This window comes from Microtus oregoni, unplaced genomic scaffold (genome assembly GCF_018167655.1).
Source record: "Microtus oregoni isolate MIOR12 unplaced genomic scaffold, Mior012 000005F_ref0000423, whole genome shotgun sequence".
In the NCBI taxonomy this organism is placed as follows: Eukaryota; Metazoa; Chordata; class Mammalia; order Rodentia; family Cricetidae; genus Microtus; species Microtus oregoni.
Window position 1 is genome coordinate 6,963,278 of NW_024543064.1, and position 23,616 is coordinate 6,986,893.

The 23,616-nt window shown below is 54.5% G+C and overlaps 1 protein-coding gene across 2 annotated transcripts; it reads left to right on the forward strand.

The window, feature by feature from the left end:
* The first annotated feature begins 471 nt into the window (after window positions 1-471).
* Window positions 472-23,616, forward strand: LOC121448388 (transmembrane protein 201). 2 transcript variants are annotated; one of them, XM_041652368.1, is made up of 11 exons: window positions 472-691; window positions 6,354-6,474; window positions 7,273-7,467; window positions 8,443-8,619; window positions 9,425-9,774; window positions 10,226-10,429; window positions 15,251-15,483; window positions 18,748-18,819; window positions 19,291-19,584; window positions 20,558-20,695; window positions 22,016-23,616. In XM_041652368.1, exons 1-11 carry the CDS (start codon window positions 579-581, stop codon window positions 22,111-22,113), a joined length of 1,995 nt encoding a protein of 664 aa, XP_041508302.1. In that variant the 5' UTR covers window positions 472-578; the 3' UTR covers window positions 22,114-23,616. The 2 variants fall into 2 exon arrangements, with proteins under 2 accessions (XP_041508302.1, XP_041508303.1); XM_041652369.1 differs by having other exon boundaries at window positions 15,290-15,483.

Consider the following 23,616-nt stretch of genomic DNA (forward strand, 5'->3'; position numbering starts at 1 on the left):
TACAAGCGACTTAAAAAAAAAAAGTACCACCCCGTGAGGGCTAATACCTCGAGCTCAGCCATTCTTTACGACAGCTCCGTTATGTTCTGAAACATGCCTACCCTGTGATTATTTAATCTCGTTCCCATCTTTGGAGTTTGTGTTTGTGCAAGCTAATTTTTAACCACGGTGGCCTCTGGAGCGGCACAGGCGACTTTGGCCCGACGCCAGGAAAACAGGACTAACCGGAGGAAAGCAGTAGGAAGCGTTGGCTCGGGATAGCTGGACTAAGCAGCATGATATACGCCTGCGCAGGGAGCGGGCGCGGGCGGGGCTCCCTACAGCTCTAGAGCATGGCTTTCCAACTCCGGCCGCTGGAGGGCGCTTCCGAGCCGGCGCCGAGCGTTTCCGCCGGCGCCCCGCCCACTCAGGCTCGCCCCGCGCCACCATTGGCTACACGGCGGGAGCGCGCCGAGTCAAGGGGCGGGCCCGCGCCGGCTACAAAGCGGCGAAGGTCACGGCGCCAGCAGGAGCGCGCGGGCCGCCGGGAATCCGTTCTGCGGCCCGCGCCCCCGGCCCACCGACCTCGCCCGGGAGCCATGGAAGGAGTAAGCGCGCTGCTGGCCAGCTACCCCACCGCCGGCCTGGCGGGCGGCCTAGGGATCACGGCGTGCGCCGCCGCCGGCGTGCTGCTCTACCGGATAGCGCGGAGGTGAGTGCGCGCTCCGCTGCACGCGGCCCGGGCCGCTGCCGCCCCGCCCCCGCGAGGCCACGGCGGAGTCTCGGTGCGGGCCAGGCCTGCTTGCGAATGCGCGAGATCTCCTCTGCCCTAAAGACCTCGTCGGGAGGCAGCCTCGGAGCGTGGTTGGGGGAGGGGGCAGCCTGCTTGTTCATCCCTTCGAGGCGTGAGCCTTTGGCTGTACTGCCCTGTTGGGCCTCTGCAGCCCCTCGGTTAGGGTGATGAGAGCTGGCACTTGGTCCTCCTGCTATGGCAGTAACACTCCTCAAGGGAGCTCCCCCCGGAGTAGCCTTCGAGCTAAATACTTAGAAGAGGCACGTGTGAACAGTAGCAGCCTGAGACAGACATTTAGGGAACTTGTCTACTGCCCAAAGATGAGGAGGCTGTACTCTCTGGACACCTGTCTGGGATGGGTTTGGGGGCTGTACCTCTGCCCTGTCATGGCTTAGAGATCACGGGGACCCCAGTACTCAAAGCTGGTCTTGGCCATTCGCCTCCCTGGTCAAGCCCCGAAATGGAATAGCCTCTAACGAATGGTGAAGAAATAGCCCGCCTCATCATGTCACAGAGGACAGGAATATATGCGGCGTTATGGAGCTTCTTGGAGACAGCCAGGGATGTGCAAAGCTCAGGACTTGTCCATAATCCCTTGCCAACAAGGAGTTGTGGTCTGTCCATGTCCCAAGCAGAGCTTGCCCAAAGCCCAGGCTCCACCTGGTGCCATTGCCTCTCTCCCAGTCCAGGACAGGCTGCAAGAGCAGAGTGGAACTGACTGTGGCCATTACTGGGTCACCGCCTGTCACCCTTGGTGCCCTCGGCTGAAGACAGGAATCCAAGGCCTTGGTGAGGTTCAGGGCATACTTTTGCAGTGGGAGCCAAGTCCCTTCGTGCTCACACCAGACTGTCAAGGTGGAGACTTTGACTGGTGCAGATTGGTCAAAGCATGGTGCTGCGTGGTGTCTTCATCTGGAGGGAAATTGGCCACTCACAGTTCTGAAGTGAGACTGGCTTAGCCAGAGGCTGCAGCTTTCGCCTTCCCTAGCGGGAGATGCTGTGGCAGGCAAGAATCATCAGCTGTGGCAGAATGGGCGTTGAGTAAGCCGGAGGAAGCCTCCAAGGAGTTGTTTTTGGAAGGGCACTTGGTGGAGTGGGTGCTTGTAAACTGAGCACAGAGCTAACAGGGCAAGCCAGTGTGGCCCTGGGAGCCATGCGAAGAAGTTTCATCAGCTCTCTTCAGGTCAGTCCTTCCTGACTTTTAAAATTGGCTAAAGAGTGTCTGCGTGGTGGCACTGTTCTTTAATCCCAGCACTCGGGAGGCAGAGGCAGGCGGATCTCTGAGTTCGAGGCCAGCCTGGTCTACAAAACAAGTTCTAGGACAGCCAAGATTGTTATACAGAAAAACCCTGTCTCACTCACACACACACACAGCCAAAGTGGTTGCTGGGAAGTCCTCTAGAGCCCAAATCCGGCCCCCCTGCTTCCTTACCCGTGGAGTTTTCTTGTCCCTGTTAATGATGAGAGCAACTGCCATTCCTGTATCGGTGACAGGTGACACGCAGTGAGTATCTGCCGTTAAGTAGCAGCTCCTGTCAGGCAGGTACTACCGTTCTCACCCATTTTACAGCTGGGGAAACAAAGCCTCGAGAAATGCCCTTCGTCGCCCAGCTGTAAGTGGAAGAGCCCCGTCTCACACCCACAAGCAGCTTCTCTGAACCTGTAGCTCTGGGGTGGAGGCCCCACATCTCCCTCAGGTGCCACAGTTCTTCATGCTACTGCTCTGGCCTGTCTTGGGTTTGTATAATGTACTTGGGATTCGCCCCTTGTGAGTGCGTCTCGGCACCCATCGCCATCCTGCGTGCACAGCCTGTGGCGTCAGCTGGTGTTTATTGAGATCGTAGTTTCTGTGTTTGGAACTCAGGAGGACACAGCCTCTGGATGCATAGCAAAGCCTATCCCACCATTCAGAGTAACTATCCCACAGGCAGTTACTGTGTCTGGGCTCACCTCAACACTCACCATTCTGAGCTGCCCACTCCAGTTGAGCGGACGCCACTCCTATGGGCACATTTCATATGACCCTCTCCTGCCTGCTGCCCCGCTGCTGAGGGAACCTGTTTGTGGATGGCAGCATGTGTCCCGCAGGTTGGCTAGTCAGTCCTGTAGCATCTGTTGCCAGCTACTCTGAATTCTCATTCTTCTCCTTGTATCCCAGCCCAGTTGGTGCGTACTGCTCATGCGTCATCTCTGAAAGCCTTGAGTGGTGCTCAATGGACAGGGTGGGTGATGTGTCTGTCCCCAAGGGATCAGTTTGGGGGGGGAATCTATGTTCTCGTCAGCGGATCCCTGTGAGATTGGGCCAGAGATCTGGACCTCATTGGTCCAGGCTCTGTGGAGTTGCTGCTGCCATTGAAGCGCGGGTGTGCCTCCCTGGACTCTTCCATTTGGTGAGGTCACACTTGGAAGAGCAGAGAAGGTGCATCCTGTGAAGCTGAACTTTCCCTGGAACCCTGAGATCCAGGCCTGCCTCTCTCAGGCCTTTGGGAGAGGTGGGCATACTGGCCTCCCACAGACTCAGAGTAGCCCACGACAACTGAGCCCCATCCAGTGTCTGTGTGATGTAGCATGGGCCCTGAGTGGTTCCCGGGCCAGGGGACTTAAAGTAGTGCAGAGGTGTGGGGACAGGAGTTTGGCTCTTCCCAAATGTCCTGGGCTAGTGGAGAGAACATTACCAGAGGCCCATGTTCGTGTTTCCCCTGTTGTGTCCAAGCCCTTGGAGAGGACACCAGGCATGTAGTCGCCCCTGTCCCCTTCTGTAAAGATCCGTCCACCATGGCTCCTTCAGGTTCCCTCTGGTATCCCAAGAGTTAAAGTCAGGGTGACCCGCTGGGGATATGGTTTCCAGGTCCCCCACCCACCCGTGGCATTGAATGTGACTTGGGCTTGGCCATGGGCTGAGATGCTGCCTCTGCCAAGTCACCTTCCTTCCTGTGTCTCATCACCTCCATCTTATTCCCCAAATGTGATTTATCATGGAATTGAGGTTTTTGGCTTGAGGAAGAAAAGTGGTCCAAGGAGTTTGCAAGGGAAACTTAAGGGGACTTTCCCTGAGCAAAAGCTGGGTGAGCTCTGAGGCCAGAACTGTCTGCTCTGGCCTGGGGACAGTGTGGGAGCTGTAAAGTGGCTGCTGGGACAGTTTTCATACATGATGCAGCAGCGCTGGTTGGTGCTGGAGGTTCCAAGATTCTGGCCAGCTGCCTGCTACCCCTGCCACATACCTTTTGGGGCTGTCCCTGAAGGAGATAGCCTCTGGTATAGAGATCCCACCTAGCCATGGTGAACAATGGTTTCTTTGGCCACAAAAGAACACCCCCTTGCAGCATCCACCCCCTCCAACTTTAGGGAGGATGAATCCCCTGCATTCCACTTCCACACCAGGCAGGCTTTTGTCAGAGGCCAGGAGCCATTTCCCTAGCAACAGAGCTGGAGACCCAGAGTGGAAATGATGGCTTCCTGAGTGGGAGGGGCTTCCTGGCAGCCTTGGTACCCAGAGCAAGCCCAGAATTGGCCTTTCCCAGCAAATAGAACAGAGCTAAGGAGCCCCAGGGGCAGATGGGTGTATGTCTCAGACTCGGGGACATATGAGAGGTCACACTGCCTGAGTACCAGCTATGAGGCATACCCTGGACATAATTACAAAGAGGCCTATAAAAGATGTACAAATTACCACAAAGTAAGTGCTTAATTGCCCGGGAATACCACACACGTGGGCACCCCGGCAGAGCGCATTTCCAAATCTCCAGCTGCAGCCCCTGCCGCAGTTTTCTGCATTGCTCTTTCTGTGATGGGGCCAGTAACGCTTTCGAGTACCAGGTACTGGCAGTGGGCTCTCTAGGGCAAAGTCTGAGCAACCCATTGGAGAAGTGAGGGCTTAGAATGAAGCTTCTAGGAGGTAGAGTAACCGTTGAGACGCTAGCACAGGGGACCCTGCCCAGCTTGTGCATTGTGAAGGGTCTGTTTCTTTGTGGACTGGCTTGTTTGTTTTTAAGCTCTGTGTGTGTGTGTGTGTGTGTGTGTGTGTGTGTGTGTGTGTGTCTATGTGTAAATGCAGGGGTCTATGGAGGTCAGAGGCATCGGATCACCTGAAGCTGGAGTTACAAGTGGTTGTTAGCCACCAGAAGTAGTTGCTAGGATCCAAACTCAGGTCCTCAAGAGCAGTGAACAATCTTGACTGCTGAGCCGTTTCTCCGACACGCCTTCCTGCTGAGTGGCAGGGTCAGGCCTGAACTGAGACAGAAGGAAGTGTGAGGCTGCTAGGGACCCCAGCCTCATCATCCTGCGTCCCTGTCATTTCTTGGTATTGACTAGGTTAGAGCACTGTTCGGGGCTTCCCAAGAGCAAGCCCTGTCTGTGAGGGGGGTGTTCATACCCCAGCTGACAGGATACCTTTCTTAACCTGCCCATGGGAGGTGGAAGGGAGTAGAGCTGCTGGCCAGGCGGTGTAGACAGTCCTGCAGGAACTAGAGCCCACTCCCAAGGCTGTCCTCCCCCCTGGGCTTCTGACTAGGTGACCCTTTCCATCACATAGCTCCTCACATCCTGTCATTGCGTGCTGTTGTCTTCTGGAAGCAGCTAGCACTGTGCCTGCTCCATTTTACAGGCATGACTTACATGCTGAGTTTGACAAATGGGAATCTCGTGGGGACACACATACATAAGCTTCCGTAACCTGGGACTCAGCTCCTCCTCTTTCAGGATGCTAAGGCCAGGAAGTCATGCTGTCTGAGGAGCTGGGCATTTCTGTGGGGTGGCTCACTCTGCCCAGTTCTCAGCAGTGCCCCTGAGCTTGACATGGCCTCTGAGGGACAAGACAAGGTCAGGGGACAGGGCTCCACACCGGCTGCCTTTGTTGGTATTGTTTCTAGATTCCTGGCCCTGGGTTTTTGCTGGGCCGGCTGCCTTTGTTGGTATTGTTTCTAGATTCCTGGCCCTGGGTTTTTGCTGGGCGGTTGCTGTGTGACCTCTGCAATGCTGCACAGATCCCCCAGTGTCTGGGCCGGGATTATCCTTTAGGCCCCACCTGTTAACAGACGTGTGGTCAACAAAACCCACTGTGGGCCTCCTCTCCTGGCTGAGCAGCTGTGACTTGTCACTGCCCGTCACCAGTCCCTACCCCTTGACGTCCTCGGCTCTCTCTCTAGGGATTTTTTCCTGGGAAGGACAAAAGACTCCCTTCAGTCTTAGAACTCTCCGGAAATATGGCTTCTACACCCTAGGATCAGACCTTATGGGGGATAAGGGGTTCTAAGCTTCATCTCTTTTGGTCCATTGGTTAGCTAGCCCTAACCCTGTGCCCTCCCATCACCCTAATGTCTGAGACCCTGAAACAGTGGGGGCTGGTGGCCCTGGGCTCCCAGGTGGCTACTGCAGAGCCTACAGAGCTGGTGAGTCTCCAGCGGCCTCTCGTGAAGTACTGTCAATTAGCAACACAGCATCATCTAGGGGCCCGCCTCCCTCCGCCATGACTTCCTCTTCTGGATGGGCCTCCATCTCCACCTTGGATACCACTTCCTGTGCTTGGATAATCTTTCATTTCATCAAGGTCTTCCAGGCCAACTCTGTTGTCCTTGGTCCACAGGGTGAAGCCAACGCATACTATGGTCAACTGCTGGTTCTGCAACCACGATACACTGGTGCCCTATGGGAATCGCAACTGCTGGGACTGCCCCCACTGCGAACAATACAACGGCTTCCAAGAGGTGTGGGCTGGCGCCGGGTGGAGGGCCGGTGCTCAGGCTGCTGCTGACACATACCATGCCACTGTAGTCTAACTGTGGCCCTGCCACCATGTCTCCCTTTGAGGAGGAAGAGCAGGTGCAGGGAGCTGTGGCCAGTTGTCCTGTGTTACCCAACAGGTGGCAGGATCGGAGTTCAAGTCCAAAGTCAGGCAGGTTTGCAGCCCAGTTGCTGCAGACACTAAGTATTCAGCTTTGTGGGTGGTTTGTTTTCTGTCACGGCTTTGTCTGTCCAGCTACCATAGAGTGTGAGTGTCTGAGTATGGCTTTTACTGAAGCTAAAACAGACAGCTTACCCAAAGGCCCACTGGCAGGCTTAGTTTTCAGAGTGTTTCTTAGGGATGAAGCCAGGGTAGGAGACGTGGGTCAGGGGCACCCCACAGCCTGCCCTGATGCACAGATTGGGTGGCTTCTTGGCACCTAGATGTTGAGGGTTCCATGTGAGGCAGCATCAGAAGGAATGTGTAAAGAAGCCAGGGTAGGGGGCTGGAGAGATGGCTCAGTGGTTAAGAGCATTGTTGTTCTTCCAGAGGTCCTGAGTTCAATTCCCAGCAACCACATCATGGCTCACAACCATCTGTAATGAGACCTAGTGCCCTCTTCTGGTGTGCAGGTGTACGTGCAGACAGAACACTATATACTGAATAAATAAATAAGTCTTTAAAAAAAAAGAAGAAGAAGAAGAAGCCAGGGTAGGGTTGTCTGAAGTCCTGGAGCATCCCTGAGTGGGCCACACTGACTGGAGCCCCCTCCCTTGCCCAGAATGGAGACTACAACAAGCCGATCCCCGCACAGTACTTGGAACACCTGAACCACGTGGTGAGCAGTGTGCCCAGTCCCCGTGACCCCACACAGCCGCAGCAGTGGGTGAGCAGCCAGGTCCTGCTCTGCCGGCGGTGCAGCCACCACCAGACCACCAAGATCAAGCAGCTGGCTGCCTTCACACCACGTGAGGAGGTGAGCATGCAAGCATGCACGGGGTGGGCAGGCAGAGCCAGATAGCTGTTCACCTCCTACTGTCCCCACATTCCAGGGTGTGGGGCTTCCTTCTCAGCGGGAGCCCAGCTTGCCTTCGGTGTGAGGTGTGATCTGGTGACGGCTGGGAAGACTCGGTGGAAACCAAGGCCTGTCAGGCCAGAAGGGTTTGTCCCTGAGCAGAGGGAAGTAGAGGCCTTGGGCTCTGGCTGCAGTGTCAGGGGCTCCATCCTGGTCTCATTCAGTAGTCTGTCCTGCCTAACATGGCATCCAGGGAAAAAGGCAAATCCCACCTGAGGCTCAAAGGTGCCTAGGAGAGAGGAGAAGTCAGGAATGAGCCAGAAGACCAGGAGGGAGAGCTGACAAGATGGCTCAGCGGACGAAGACACTTGCTGCCAAGCGTGATTGTCTTCAGTTTGCTTTCTAGGGTGCACATGGTAGAAGGAGAAAAACTCCCACAAGTTACCCTTCAGCCTTCACTCATGCTGACACACATACAGTAATGAAATGAGTAAATGCTATTTGAATGTTTTTTACAGTGAGGACGTGAGGTGACTTTCCAGTTGGGCCCAACAAGAGATCATATGGCCATTCCTACTGACCACTGGCTGGGCCTTGCTGTGTCTCTGAGGGAGCAAGGGATAGAGCATCTCTCCTCAGCTGCTGTGGAACGAGAGTGGTCGGCTCTGGCAAACCCAGGCTGAGCCAGCAGCTAGCTTGCTCCCTGAGTGAGTTAGACCTTCAGACTCAAGGAGAAAGGCAGGGTCTAATCCTAGGTTTTCCTCCTGCCAGAACCTAGTGGGTCCTGAGCTACAGAGTGACATTAATGTCACTGTCTAGCGGGCTCCTAGCCTCTGCTGGTTAGCCCTTACTCCCAGGAGCTCTTATGACCTTTTCACAGGCAGGGCCAGCGTTTAAACCCAGTTCCCACATATAACACAGACCTTCTGCCCACAGGGCCGGTATGATGAGGAGATTGAGGTGTACCGCCACCACTTGGAGCAGATGTACAAGCTATGCCGCCCTTGCCAGGCAGCTGTTGAGTACTACATCAAACACCAGAACCGCCAGCTGCGTGCCCTGCTGCTCAGCCACCAGTTCCGACGTCGGGAGGCTGACCAGGCCCATGGGCAGGTCTGAGGCTGTGGGGCATTTGGGTGTTGAGTGTGTGGGAAGATGCTCTGAGAGCTGGACCCTAGCAACCGAGACATAGCATAACATGCCAAGACCACATTTCTGAGAAACAGTTGCCTGATGGCCCCTTGCTGTCGTTGGCTCTCCCTAACAATGGGGGGTAGAGAGACCGCTCAGCCATTAAGAGCACTAACTACTCTTCCAGAGGACCTGGGTTCAGTTCCCAGCACCTACATGGCTACTCACAACTGTCTGTAACTCCAGTTCCAGGGGACCCAACACCCTCACACAGATATACACGCAGGCAAAACACCAATGCACATAAAATAAAAATAAAAATTACTTTAAAGGCTGGGCGGTGGTGACTCACACCTTTAATCCCAGCACTCGGGAGGCAGAGATAGGTGGTTCTCTGTGAGTTCGAGGCCAGCCTGGTCTACAGAGTGAGTGCCAGGACAGGCTCCAAAGCTACAGAGAAACCCTGTCTCGAAAAAACAAACAAAATTACTTTAAGAAAAAAAAAGAGTGATTAGGATCGTGATGTGGCTGTCGCACACCTTAGCCAGGTGTGATAGGAATGTTTGATGAAAACTCGACCATGATTGACAAATTTGAAAGAGAAGTCACCAGTGTATAGAATATTCCTCTAAAGGAGAAGGAGCAGAGTCCTCCCTGGAGACCATCCCAGTGAGGCAGTAGCCTAGGTCTGGAGTGGGGCCTTTGAACAGCATCCCCACATCGTGGGCACAGGGGTGGCCATTGCTGGCTCTCTTGCTTCTCACTGACCCGTCTCTCCCTCCCTCAGAGCTTCAGTTCCTCGGCAATGAAGGCACCCTTCCAGGTCATCCTGCTCCGTGCCCTGGCCTTCCTGGCCTGTGCCTTCTTGTTATCCATTACATTGTATGGCCCCAGCGAACCCTTCACCCCAGGAGCCGCCCTGCCCCTGGCCCTGCCTCCTGGGGGCAACAGCTCTGCTGCATCCGACAACACCACTGCTCAGGCCGAGGGCTGGCAGCAGCTGCTGGGCATGTTGCCAGAGCATGCCACAGAAAAGCTACGTGAAGCCTGGGCCTTTGGGCAGAGCCACCAGACCAGCATTGTGGCAGTGGGCCTGCTCACCTGCCTGCTGGCCATGCTGCTGGCTGGCCGTATCAGGTGTGTTGTGGGGCCTTGGCCATGGGTGGGCAGAGGTCTGCAATGCTGCCTAGGGTCTTTCTGGCCCCCTGCTCTGGACTGAACTCCATGCAGCTAGACAAAGCTGTCTAGTTTCTCCGGGATCAGGAGGACAGCACAGTACCACAGGCGATGGTGACACTGAGCCAGTCCTCCGCTGCCTCGGCCTCGGCCCGGCCTCCTCACAGTCTCTAAATCAGAGTAGTAGAAGCCACCTGCCCCTGGTTCCCAGGCTAGGTCATGGGTGTAGGAGCCCCGGCTTGCTTAGTGCGGGCAGCCTTGAGTCATAGAATGAACTCAAACCCTCCACTGACCTCTCTGTCCTCGTCTCTGAGCTGGACCCAGTGTGGATGGGGTGTGGGGGCAGGAAATGGTGGGGCTCAGGGTTTGGTAGTGTCTGCCGGGCACACACTCACCTTGCTTTCTCCAGCAGGCTCCGACGGATCGATGCCTTCTCTACCTGTCTCTGGGCCCTGCTGCTGGGACTGCACCTGGCAGAACAGTATCTACAGGCTGCTTCACCAAGCTGGCTCGACACACTCAAGCTTAGCACCACGTCCCTGTGCTGCCTGGTGGGCTTCACTGCAGCTGTGGCTACAAGGAAAGCTACGGGCCCACGGAGGTTCCGGCCCCGAAGGTCAGAGAAGCAGCAGTGACTGCGGGGGGTGGGGAGGAGGACAGGTGATGGACCTTGGCCCCGCTCTCTGAAGCAGGCAACCCCTGTCTTTTGTTACCCACCCCACTCCCACACCTTTAGCAGAGCCTTGAGTTCATGCTTACCCCTCCATTTCCTCCTTTACTTCCCAGCACTTCCAAGCCCCTACACCCCAGTCTTGGTGCTCCCAGGCGCCTGTAGGTGCTCACAACTGCCACTATCTCTCTGGCCTAAGACCTTTTCATAGCCCTGGTGATCCAAACTTGGCAGCTCACAGGTGATCTGCTTCTGACCCATGGCTTCCTGCTAGCTCCAGGCACCCCCATCTTGTCCCCACTCTTCCTGGGGAGACTGCCTGCTGTATCCTTGTCATTTGCTATACCCTGGCTGGTCAGCGAGGCTGTGGCCTCAACAGGGTGAGCCAGGACCAGAGCAGAGCTGCCCCTCCTGGTCCCTTGTTCCCTCCTGGAATCTATTCCCAGTTCCTTGTTTCCCTTGGGGTCGTTCCCTGGGAGTGGAGAGTACATCATTGTGTGGTCAGCAGGCACCTGTAGCCCGCCAGGCAGGAGGAGGACGTTTTATCCCAGATCAGTAGCTGTTCTGCCCAAACAGGACTGTTGGTGACACCAAGTCATTGTCACCTTGTCCATCTCTAGCATCAGTGGCTTCCTTGGAATAAATTTTGGAGGGTGCCAAGGCTTCGGCCCTCAATTTCTCTAGGGGCAGCTGCAGGGCCCGTGTCTCAGCCTCACCCTTCTTTCAGGCACAGCTTCCTAGGATGCCACCCCCAAAAGTCTCCACCTTAGGGGAAGGACCATGGATCAGGCCCTTGCTAGCTGTGTGGTTCTGGCCCTATTGTCCCTTAGCCTTGGTTAACCATCTGAAGTGGGAAATGGGTCCTTATGTAGGGCCTTGGGGTGCTGGCCTCAGTGAATTTGAGGACCACATGGTGACCACATAAAAACTCATTGTCTAAGGCCATCCAGAGCGTAGGCCAATGCTATACCCCTCTGACGTGCTGCCCTCTGGTGGCTCCATTGGACTGCACACTCCCTCCATTGCTGGGTCCTATCACTTATATTAACAAACATCCCACTGAGCTGCAGGCTCCATCCCCTCTGCACCAGAGCGCAGGCAGATTACACATGAATGAGTGTCACGTCAAACGTGGCCATCAGCTGCTGGGTCTTTGTGAGGAAGCTTCTTAGAGCCCCATTGGGAGCTTGACAGAGGTACCCAGCCCCCGCTGTGGTAAGCTTGTTTGAGGGTCCTTAAAAGGCATTCTGCCCTCGACCCTCCTTAATCATGCAGCAAGCCAAGTCTTACCCTGCATGTGTGGTGAGCTGGAAGTGTCAGAAGACGGGTCTTGTTTCTGGCGTTTCAGGGCTCAGCTTGCTCTCAGTTAAGGGTGTAGAAGGCCCTTCTGAAGAGGTGTGGATGAGGCCATAGTTGAGGTGTAGGCCTGCTACCGCTGGCCCTATGGCACAGCTTCCTGAGAGAACAGGGAACACCTGCCTGACTCTCCCAAGAAACTGGTCCCAGAAAAAGACGGGACAGGTAGTGGGCCGTTGTCTGTGTGTTCTGCGTCCTCTGCGTGGTGTTGTGATCTCACTCTGAAAGAGGCCAGCAGGAGGGTGCTGATTTCTGCATTCTTGGCTTTGGATAGAAGCAGGGTGTGTGTGTGTTTGTGTGTGTATGTATTTAAATTATTTATGGTACACAGAGCCAGCTCTGGCCAGTCAGGATCCCTGCTAAGCATGTCTCTCCTGCCTGCTGGTGGGTGTAGAAAACATGGTGGAACAAGGATTCCTGGCATTTTAAAGAGTTTTGTGTTACTTTTTAGCATTAATAGTCCTTTAAAGTTAGTTGGAGAAAATACCAGCATGTTCTGGTGTTGCTGGCAGAAGCTGAGGAAATGTGGGCACCCTTGGATTGTGACTTGTTGAGTGGGGATGACCACCAGACTGTCCCTGGTCAGAGTGGGATCGTCCTGGGTACCTACAGATTGTATCCCTGAAAAAGGAAGGAGGGAGCCGTACTCAGCTCTGGGTCTGGAATCCCCACACTGGCCCAACAGACTAGTAACACTTGCCCTGGGATAAACGACCAGGATCGCCCTCCTCCATCCCCTGGCTAGCCCATCTGCCTGCTGTGCCGTCTCTCTGAACCCAGTACAAGTCTTGTGTTGTGTAGTAGGATTGTGACTAATTGTCTAGCGCCCTAATCACTGTAACCATCACTGGCCATAGACGTCATGTTTTGAATGCTGTGTTTTCAATAAATGCCTCCTGGGCCCTCATTCGGGTTGGCACCAGGTACCGCGTCCTTTTTTCTTTCATGATTCTTCAGAAGGGCTTCTGTGCCAGGGTGGGAGGGGTGGGTTTCAGGGGCACTGCATTTACACAGGAGTCTGGGCTTGGGAGCAGGTTGGGGAGCTGGTGATGACATCGGATGGCTTGAGGGCACAGCTGTTTCTGTCTTGCTGCCCAGTGTTTTTCCCACGTGAATAAGCTGATGCAGTTACTTTTTTTTGTTTGTTTGTTTTTCGAGACAGGGTTTCTCTGTGTTGCTTTAGAGCCTGTCCTGGAACTAGCTCTTGTAGGCCAGGCTGGCTTCGAACTCACAGAGATCTGCCTGCCTCTCCCTCCTGAGTACTGGGATTAAAGGCGTGCACCACCACCACCCAGCTAGCTAGCAGCTACGCTCTTGATGGGGAGGAAGTCTTGAAGCTCCCACCTCAGCCTTATGGCCCTGGTCACAGTCAGGACTTCCGGGAAACATGCGACTCAGAGAGTTGGGTTCGAGCTTGCAGGGATTCAGGGACCACTCAACTAAAGAAGCGCTGGATCCTTTTCAGAGGATGCTGCCTCAGGGACTGCCCAGGGCAGAGCAGAGCTGAGCCCTTGCCAGGCTCCCATCTTTGGGATCCACTCATCTGATGATGCTACCTTGTGTCACAGCCAGAGGGAACAGACCTCCAAAGCCCTCTCTCATAATGCTGGTGTTATCAGAGGCTTCAAGACCCGCAACGTCCCTGTGCTTAGTGGCCAGGACTGTCAGGCTTGACCACGGCATGGCCCCAGGGTTGAGCAAAGCTGGAGGGAAGGAGGATATGCTAGCAAAGGCCAGCCCATATGGGGCCAAGGGACTATAGTCCTTCTCTAACTGGGACCCTCTCTGTGTACTGCATCCCCCACTGCTTGCTGAACCTTGGGGGCTGTCTATTTTAGGGTCACCCTTGGCTCCCGGCTATGGCAAAGAATGGGCACAGGAGGACTAGTGTAGTGTCCTGCTGCCACCTGCTGGAAGGGCTTGGCCATGCCTGTGCACCTGCTCTGAGACCAACACCCTGCCACAACTTCCACCAAATTCTCAGCAAGGCCCAGTGTCTTCCCACAGTCAAGCGTGTGATACCCAGGTTCCAGCCTCACCTCTGCTGGCCCTAAAGAGCCTGAATGTGTCCCCCTGAGCCATTCATTGAGGTCCTGCCAGACAGACTCAGTCATAATCCTGAAATGGAACGAGAAACTGCCCTTTTTGTTTTTTGTTTTGTTTTGTTTTGTTTTTTGGTGCTGGAGATCAAACCCAGACACCCCCCCACACACACACAGACACGCACACTTGACAAATACTTTACCACTGAGGTTAACCCCATCCTACAAAGTCTTAGAGCAAGGAGTAGGGCTTCTGAGAGCCCCCAAAAGGAGCAAAGTTAGGGTGTCCACAAATGCCCCTCTGCGGTTTTGCTGTTCCCTGATTTCCCTGTGTTCCCCAAACACCGAGCTAGAAGTTCAGGTGCATCACGGGCCTTTACAAGAGACTGGGAAGGTCATGTGATTGGGCGTTCACCAGATGGCTACATACATTTCTCTCACAAAACTGAAAAATGGGGAGAGGGGTGGTGTGGAGCTTGGCTAGCAGTAGCTCCCCACCCCAAGCCCTCGGCCATGACGGCATGGGGACCTAGGCCCCTGCTCACCATGAGGCCTGACCCTGCCAGCCCATCCGTCGGCACATTGTCTGCTGGGCTCATTTGTCCCTTGGGACCGAGGTAAGGCTGGCTACCCGAATCCTTCCAGATGGCAGACTAATGGATTAACTGCCTCTGCCCCTCTCCCTCTGTAATCGGGTGCCTTAATCAGAAGCATGGTTGACATGGGTGGCCTGTGGCCATCAGGTTCTGTTGTGTGATTTGTACTGTTCTCGAGTTAAAGAGACACTGTCACCTTCTGTCTTTCGGGCAGCTTGCTGGTTGTTTGGGGGTCTTTCCTAAGATTGAGTTTGGCGTGCACAGTGTAAGAACCTTTTCTGGGGATCCAAGGCCTGGCTTCGTGAGGCTTGGCCCCAGGGAGATGTGACAGCATCTCAGCCCAGTTGGGAACCACCCAAAGCGTCTCTGCGGCTGGATGCTCCATTGGGAGGTGGCCGGAAGAACCCAGGTTCAAGCCTCACCGAGCGCCTGGTCAGGAGATGGAATGTTTGCTTCAGGGCAAAAGGGATTGGCATGAGGCTGGCCAGGTGACAGTGTCACTTTAATGCGGAGATGTAGTGGAGGTAGATTGCCGTGAGCCTGAGGGGGCCGGAGGGGGCATGTGGGGTGGGGTGGGTCATGCTGGTGTCTCCCAGCCACCCGCTCCTAATAAGTATACAATTGTTCTTTTGCTTCGACTAACGCACGCCTCGTCTGGGACCCCGACTCAGGCCCACCTCACACCCTGGGAGGGGACAGGCCCCATTGTGCAAAGGCTATTTCCAGAACCTTCCTGGCTTACTCTCCCCTCTCTGTGGCCCTGGCCCTTGCAGGTACTTCTCAGGAGACTCTGCCAACCTTTTCCCCTCCAGCCCCAGCCTGGCCGTGCCCTGCCCAAGCATCACAACGTCACCAGCATCTCTCTTCATCCCCACCCCACCCGGCTTCCTGCCTTTGACCAAGCAACAGCTCTTCCGATCTCCTCGTCGGGTCTCTCCCTCCTCACTGCCAGGCCGCCTCAGCCGGGCCCTCTCACTGGGAACCATACCTTCTCTGACCCGGACAGGTAAGACCTTGCCAGCTTTGATGACAGAATCCAAGTAGGCCTGGATCTTGTGAGGAGGAGATGGGGTAATACCAAAGAGTTGGTTTGAACTCCAGCTAAGGAGATGGGCAGGGCTGGGCTCAGACCCAGGTGAGCCCACTCAGCACCCACATTGACCAATCACATCCCATTGTTTCCCTCCTTAAAGCCTGGGCCTGTAGAAGGATTCGTCATGAGCACTTGTGTTATTTGAAGTGATATATTTCAAGGGCTCAAAAGGGGACTAGAGATACAGCTACGTGGATAGGGTACTTGGCTAGCATTCACAAGGTCCCAAGTTCAATCCCCAATACTATGTAAAGCCAGCGTGAAAGCGCACACCTGTAAACCCAGCACTCTGAAGGCAGAACTAGGAGGATCACAAGTTCAACGTCATTCTCAGCTACTAGCCAGCCTGGGCTATGTGAGACCCTGTCATTGCCCCCCCCCCCTAAAAAAAGTGCTCCGAAGAGTGACAAGCATCCCTTGTGTCTCAGTAAATGAGTGCTCACTGAGTTTTATCATTTTCTGCCTTTCTATCTGGAGAATGTGTGCCTGGAAGGCAAAGATTCTGTCTCTGTCAGTTGCATTTGTTGGTTGCTTGTCTTGTGGAGCCTGAAGAGACCAAGCCCTGGCCCTGTCTGGAGGGACATGTGAGGGGCACCTCTCCTGCCACCAGTGGGATCTGAGAATCGAACTCAAGTCGTCAAGTCTGTCCTTACGACTTCTACCCACTGAGCCATCTCGCCAACCCCATATCCAGTTTTAAACATGCTTTAATCCAGGTGCGTTAGTGATGGTTCTCATTTGCCTTTGAGAACCTACCTGAGAGTTTGCCCCAATCTCAGGTGTCGAATGAGCTTCAAGGAGGAATGTGGGTGCATCTTGGTTCACCCCCTTTCTTCTTTACTAAGCTATAAATAGGCACTGGACTTGGTCTTGTAGCCAGGCTCCCTCTTAAGACCATCAACAACATCATCAGAAGCCCCAGTCTTTGGTAACTTGTTCAAGGTCCTCCTGCCTTTTAGAGCTGTGTGAGCCTGGCAGCCAGACCCCTTAATGCAGGCTGCTTCTCACCTGCTGTGTACACGCTCGGTGTTTTCCCTGCCAGAGATATAGGACACTTGAGGAGACAGCATCTGAGCTAAGCAGGGGCAGTGCCAGGCCTTGAGGTAGGGGTAGGTAGAGATGGGGATGTCCTTACCATCCATGGAAGCTTGGGTAACCCTGTGAGCCAGGTTCCTCTGAGCGTAGTGCCAGCCTCTCTCACTTACTCATCGGAGCCTGTGAGAGCACAGGCGCAGGCGGCCACAGCTGGAGGTGCTGGCAGGCCTCTCTGGGCTGTGTAAGTGACAGCTGTGGTGCAGGGTCCTGATGGGAAACCTGAAACTGGGAGCGTTTTCTAGAACCCTTGCCAGAAGTTGGGAGCTAGGGAGCCCCTAGCCCTCTCCGAATGCAGGTCTTAGTTCTTTAAAAAAAAATAGACCCAAACTGAACCTGGTGGTGCCTGCCTGTAATCTCAGCATTTGCAAGGCTGAGGAACCCCAGAGTTCAAAGCCAGTCCAGGCTACATATCAGGTTCTTGTCTAAGTAAGTAAATAAATAAGAAAAAAGGAGCAATGGCTCAAGGGTTAAGGGTGCATGTTGTTCTTGTAGAGGACCCTAGTTCTGTTCCCAGCACCCATGTCATGCAGCTTATCACTTCTGTAACTTCAGCTTCAGGATACCCAGCACCAAGGCGAAAGGCAGGACCTCCTTGTGCAGGAAGCAATTTCCCTAAGCCCGTTTACCTAGCTCCAGGCTCTGCCTACCGCCCACTCAGCTGCCAGTGTGCCTCTCCCCCTTTGCTGCTCTTTGCAGGTTAAATGGGGGTGCTACTGCCACCTGTGAGAGTTGTGTTGCCAAAGTGTTCTTTTCCCTGTCTGACATAGGCCAGTCCTGTACACTTTTGGGCGTTGTGAGGGTTTATTATATGCAGGAAACTAAGGAATTAGCCTGTACATCAGCGGGTTGCTGCTAGCATATCCTCAAGTGTCACGAGGGTACAGGGCCGGGCCTTGGGTTTAGACTGGGTGTGTGACTAGATGACAGAGCAGTTGCCTAGGGTATACAGGCCCTGCATCCTCCCCAGCATCTAAAATGATAATAGCAGCTGGGCGGTGGTGGCGCACTCCTTTAATCCCAGCACTCGGGAGGCAGAGGCAGGCGGATCTCTGTGAGTTCGAGGCCAGCCTGGTCTACAAGAGCTAGTTCCAGGACAGGAACCAAAGCTACAGAGAAACCCTGTCTCGAAAATCCAAAAAAAAAAAAAAAAAAAGAATTATTTAACCAATAACTACAGAGAAACCCTGTCTCGAAAATCCAAAAAATAAAAATAAAATAAAATAAAATGATAATAGCAATAAAATAAGGCAGCTGCGGCTGGGACTGTGGGGAAAGGAAGTGGACTAGGTGCCCAGCACTCAGTCTGCAGAAGTGGCTGCTGGTCTCAGTCAGGACGGGGGTTCTGGTAACAGCAGGATCTCCAAAAGGAGTGGGTCCGAGAACATGTTCTTGCAGGTCTAAGGCTCACATACTAGGAGACCAACCGGGTCTAGGGTACAGGTATCAGCATGGGCCTCTTGTCTCTGTCTGTCTGTCTCTCCCTCTCCTCCATGCTTCTGTTCTCTGCCAGCTGCTAAATCCTGACACTCATGCCTCAGAGATTCCTTTTCCCAGCTTCCACAGACCTGCCTTGAGGTTACTCTGGTGGGTATACTTCAGTGGAGGGTACTCTGGTGGGTATACTTCGGTGGTTACCTTTGGTAACTCCAGTTTCAGGCCATCTGCAACCCACTTGTGCCAGCATTGGGTTCACATAGTGCACGTGCATACGAGTAAACAAACACTCGTGTACTTAAACTATAGTACATGCAAGTAAACACTCATGTACCTAAACTATAGTGCATATAAGTAATCACTCATGTACTTAAACTTTAAAAGTGAAGATTGATTTTTTTTTTTAAAACACTGCGTGTGTGGAAGGAAGGGCAAGCAATGAAGAGGCAGAGACCATAGCCACTGCCTTCCCCTGACCACTGGAGGCTTCGGTGTCTTCTTCGGCAGAGTGGGACTGCCCGCCCCCACATGCCCTGGATGGCAGTTGCTGTTTTCATGAAAGCACCTAGCGCTGTGTGGCAGGGATGTGGGGACAGAGGGCGGTGGCCGTCACCCTCAGGTCAGTGATGCATCTCTCTTTCTGCCTAGACTCAGGGTACCTGTTCAGCGGGAGCCGCCCACCATCTCGGGTGTCTCCACCTGGGGAGGTTTCTCTTTCAGGTAAGAAGAAGGGGAGCTGGCAGAAGGGCCTGGAAAGCTGTTAACAGGTGCCCCTGAGGCAGGTTACCCCAACCCTGGGCAAGAGACATGGACGTGTCTAGGTTTTCTCTGATGTGAAGTAGGTTGGGGGTCAGACAATATCATGCTGTGTTCACAGATAAGCCAGGTGCAGCCCTGTCAGGCTAGGCCATCTGACCTGAGACCAGACGAGCCCGCTGCTGCCAGGGCCCAACTCTCAGCCCAGGGAGGTCTAGACACATACTCTGGGCCATTCCTACCCTACCCGCGCCCCCTGTTCACTTCCTGGTATGGCCCCAGCCCTTCCTCCCTCAGGTTCCTGTAGAGTTTCCCCCGTTCCCAGCCCACACCTTATCCTTCCTTCATGAGACAAGGGAAGCTTCGGGTCCGAGTAGCACGTGGCACACATCCTGTGCTGCTGTGTCCCTGATTCGTCTTCCTCCCTCTCTGCAGATTACTTCTCTCTGCTGTCGGGCAGCTTCCCCTCTTCCCCTCTCCCTTCTCCAGCGCCTTCTGTGGCCAGCTCCATGGCCTCCAGCTCTGGCTCCCTGCGCCACCGCAGGCCCCTCATCAGCCCTGCCCGGCTCAACCTGAAAGGGCAGAAATTGCTGCTCTTCCCAACCCCTGGGGAAGGGCCCAGTACTCCCAGCAGCTCGGAAGAGCACTCACCGCCCAACGGCAGCCTCTTCATTGAGCCTCCCCAGCTCCCCCAGAGGAATCGCATACGGGACACGAAGCATACTATGGGTATGTGGGCCTGAAGCAGCATACTATGGGTATGTGGGCCTGAAGCGTGCAGCAGGTATTGCCATGGGAGCTCTTGGCTGATCCCAGAGGTCACCTGGTGCTTGGGGGGTGGGGGGGCATCTGTAGTGACTGCCCAGCCTGGCTCTGGTGATCTTGAACCCTTTCTGATGGGTGCTTTTGCCCTTTCTTCTTATAAATGACTCTCGGGATTTGGCTGTCATCTACTGGGACCTCAGAAAGCCTGTTGTGCACTCTCAACCTGTCTGTCGTGGGTGCTTTCATTTTCTACCAAACATTTTTAAAAGTTAGTTGGACTCCCTTAAAATTTAGACTTTGAGCCAGGCGGTGGTGGCACACGCCTTTAATCCCTGCACTCAGGAGGCAGAGGCAGGCGGATCTCTGTGCATTTGAGGCCAACCTGGTCTACAGTTCCGGGACAGGCTCCAGAGCTACACAGAGAAAATCCCTGTCTGGAAAATAAAAGTGTAGACTTTGGCCTGGAGGGATGGTTCAGCCCTAAAGGCTGGGCTGACAACAGAAAATACAAGAGTTCGGTGCCCAGCACCCACGGTTGTCCCTCTAGGTACATTTAAATAAAAGAAATTAAAAAAAAATTAGGCTTTAATGTGGGCCATGTGGCTTTCTTGGATCTGTAAATGTGGGTAGATTTGAGCACCTGGGCTAAATGGGTCTGAGAGGAGGGGATGGACAGGCAGTCCGGAGCCCGGAGCCTGGAGCCGCTCTGGTCCTCAGCCTCAGTCCTCACTGCCTTGTGGGACTTACTGGTTGGTGCCAGTGGGCACTTGTGCTGCCCTGACCTCAGCACATGGTCCAGACAAGGCCCTAGCCCTCTGCTGCTCCAAGGAGGAGCAGTTGGGACTTGTGAGGACCTTGTCGTGGACTGAAGCAGAGCTCTGGGGATGTCCTGGGGTTGAGCTGTGAGCATAGCGGCATATCGCTCTTTCTTCTGCAGACATGCGATCGATGGTGGCTAGAGACAGCGCCTGCAGCAGCCGCTCCATCAAGAAAGAGGAGGACTCGTCCCAGTCCTCCACTTGTGTGGTAGACACCACCACCAAAGGGTGCTCCGAGGAGACTGCTCTCTGGAAAGGTCTGTGACCCCGGGGTGGGAGAACCAACCCCAAGCCCCCTCTCTGGAGATTACAGTATCTGTGACAAAGAACCTCCTAGAACGCCACACTTGTGGTAACTCCACTAGTTCATCTCCTCGGCTGCACTAGCCCCACGTCAGACGTTCAGTAGCCATGGGTAGCGCAGGGCTCCTGTGCTCAGAGTTGACACTGAAGACATCCAGGATGTACTTCTCTGGAGTCTCAGCATGATAGCAGGTGTGGGCCAGAGCGCCCCCAGCCTCCTGGGTGACTTGGCTCCTTGCTTACTGGCTTACTGATGGACGCAGTGTGAGACCATCCGTGGATCCTGGTGAGCTCCTCCACATAAGGGAGACAGGACACTAGTGGAAGGGACAAGTCAGCAAGCGAGGTTTCCTGACTGGGGGCAGTGCTGCCCCAGAGTCAGATCGGGCATCTGTGCTGGTGACTTTGAGGCCATGATGACCTCATTCTACTTTTGGTTATTGTTGGTTTTTGTTTTTTTTGTTTTGTTTTGTTTTGTTTTGTTTTTCGAGACAGGGTTTCTCTGTAGCTTTGGTGCCTGTCCTGGAACTAGCTCTTGTAGACCAGGCTGGTCTCGAACTCACAGAGATCCGCCTGCCTCTGCCTCCCGAGTGCTGAGATTAAAGGCATGCGCCACCACCGCCCGGCTTTTTTTTGTTTTTTTTTTTTGTTTGTTTTTTTTGTATTTTTGAGACAGGGTTTCTCAAAACAGCCTTGGCTGTCTAGAACTCCCTTTGTAGATGAGGCTGGCCTTGAACTCACTGAGATCCGCCTGCACCTGCCTCTGGGATTAAAGGTGTACTTCACCACCGCCCTGCTGCATTGCTTTTAAGCAAGGTCTCCTGTAAACCAGGCTGGCTTTGAACTCACTAATGTGAGAAGCCTTTGATCTCCTTATCCGCTGCCTCTGTCTCCTCAGTGCTGGGATGGTAGACAAGCGCCATCGTTCCCAGCTCTGAGTCTACTTTTTAATCTGAGACTTGAGCAGGGTAGCCCTCCACAAGACCCCATTTCTTCCTTTGTGACATGGGTATCTCTGGGTATCTTGGTTGCCCCCTTGTTACCTGGATGTAGCCTCACCTAGGGTCCATGTGGTTACACGGGTTCTGGAAAGATATGCCTTCAGAGATGTAGGGCCAACCAGTACCCTGGGAAGGGCCCCAGGTCCTCCATCCAGGGAGGACTTTGCTGGAGGGCAGATTAGATGGGGCCTGGCCAGCTGGGGTAGGTCTGAGCGCCCTACATGAGGATTGGGGTGCCTGCCACACTGCTTCTAACTTGTGTCCTGCTTACAGCTCGTGTTGGCCCCTCTCTGGTCCGGGGCCTCCTGGCTGTGAGCTTGGCCGTCAATGCAGTCTTCACCTCAGCCTACCTGTACCAGAGCCTGCGCTGACCACCGTGACTGCCCTTCTGGAGGGCACTGCCCAGGCGCATGCTGCTTCCACCACTGCCGCTCAGATCCCTCCCTGAGGGGCTCTGTCTCCGCCTTGACACCAGGGCCCTTGTTGAGTCCCTGACCTCAGGACACCTGCTGTCCCAACAGACTGCCGACATCAGCTGTGTTTGGTGCTGACACTCTGACCCTGAAGCAGGGACTTCTCTGACAGCTGCCCAGCCCCGGGGACACTAGTGCTGCTGTAGAGGCAGCGGGGGCCAGCTGCCTCCGCCCTGCTGCTGCTACCCGGTCACATCTCTACTCCAAGACACCAGAGATCTGCCTCAGTGCCCCGCCAAAAACCCAGATGAAGAAGGCCCCACACCAGAGAGCAAGCCTCCCTGCAGCAGGCACCTGGCAGCCCATCTTGCCCCTGACTGTTGGCTCCAGGCAGGGCTGAGCAGGTGGGAGCCTGGGACTCACAAGAAGTACCTGTGTTCCCTCTCCTCCTGAGTCCTGCCCCACTCACCTGTTTGGTGAGTTCTGGTGGCCGAGCAGGCAGCTCCATTGCCCTGAGAGCACCAGAGCCCCCTTGCCTGGCCGCCAGTTCCGCATGAGCTGCACAGTTTAGACAAGACTGGACCCCTCCCTCTCTGCACCCAGACCCCTTTCTCCTTTGGTCCTCAGGCCCTACTGTTCCTTCATCTGCCCCACCTGTGTCCCCTTCATGCCCAACCGCGGCCCTGCTGAGGGCACTGCGGGCTTGGGTGCACATCTGTCCCATGAGGAAGGAAGAGGGACTTAGGCCTGACACTGGCCCTTTCAATACCGTGGGGCCACGTGCCTGTGGGGTCAGTCCCATCCCCCATCCCAGGCTTTGGCCTCAGGCACGTGTGTATGTGGGTGTGAGTGTGTTTTTGTGTGTCTTTGTGTTACACTGCTTGGGATTCGTTGTGGGGGAGGGGCATGGGGCAGGGAAGGGTCTTCACTGTCATTCAGGGATAAAATTTTAACTTTATTTTTGTACACATTTTTTGCCAGGTGAGGCGTGTGCTGGCCTCCAGCTCCCGGCCAAGGGAGGTCGTTTCCTAAGCTTCGGGTGCTTTAGTACTCTTTTCTTTTTTTACCATAGGGAAGGAGGCCTGGCCTGACCTCCACACTCCTGACAGCCCAGCCTGTGGGCAGTCAGGACAGTGTCAGGACTCCATGAGTCCAGCTGCCACCAAAGGTTCCAGCTTGGAGGTGGCGCTTCTTGGTCTCCATTTGTACAGTGGGTACATCAAGTTGAAAAATTTTTTTCCTGCCTAATGAAACCAAATTGTTCCCCAGCATTTTTGTCTCCAGCCCTGGGGAAGTGCCCAGGGAGAAACTGGCCCCTCGCACCAGCGCAGCAGGCTAGCCTGGCACACTGCGCACCCCACAAGGGGCTTTGACTTACGTTTTGATTTATACATAAAACATGACATTATTTTTCTTTACAAAAGCAAAACAACTTAAAACCATACCAACTTTTGACTTGAA

What these genes read in the sequence shown, in the direction of transcription:
- LOC121448388 (XM_041652368.1), top strand. Translation starts at nt 579, where the DNA reads ATGGAAGGAGTAAGCGCGCTGCTGGCCAGCTACCCCACCGCCGGCCTG. An exon ending in CTGCTGGCTGGCCGTATCAG is followed by an intron (nt 9,775 to 10,225) that starts GTGTGTTGTGGG and finishes TTTCTCCAGCAG; the next exon opens with GCTCCGACGGATCGATGCCT. An exon ending in GGACACGAAGCATACTATGG is followed by an intron (nt 19,585 to 20,557) that starts GTATGTGGGCCT and finishes TTTCTTCTGCAG; the next exon opens with ACATGCGATCGATGGTGGCT.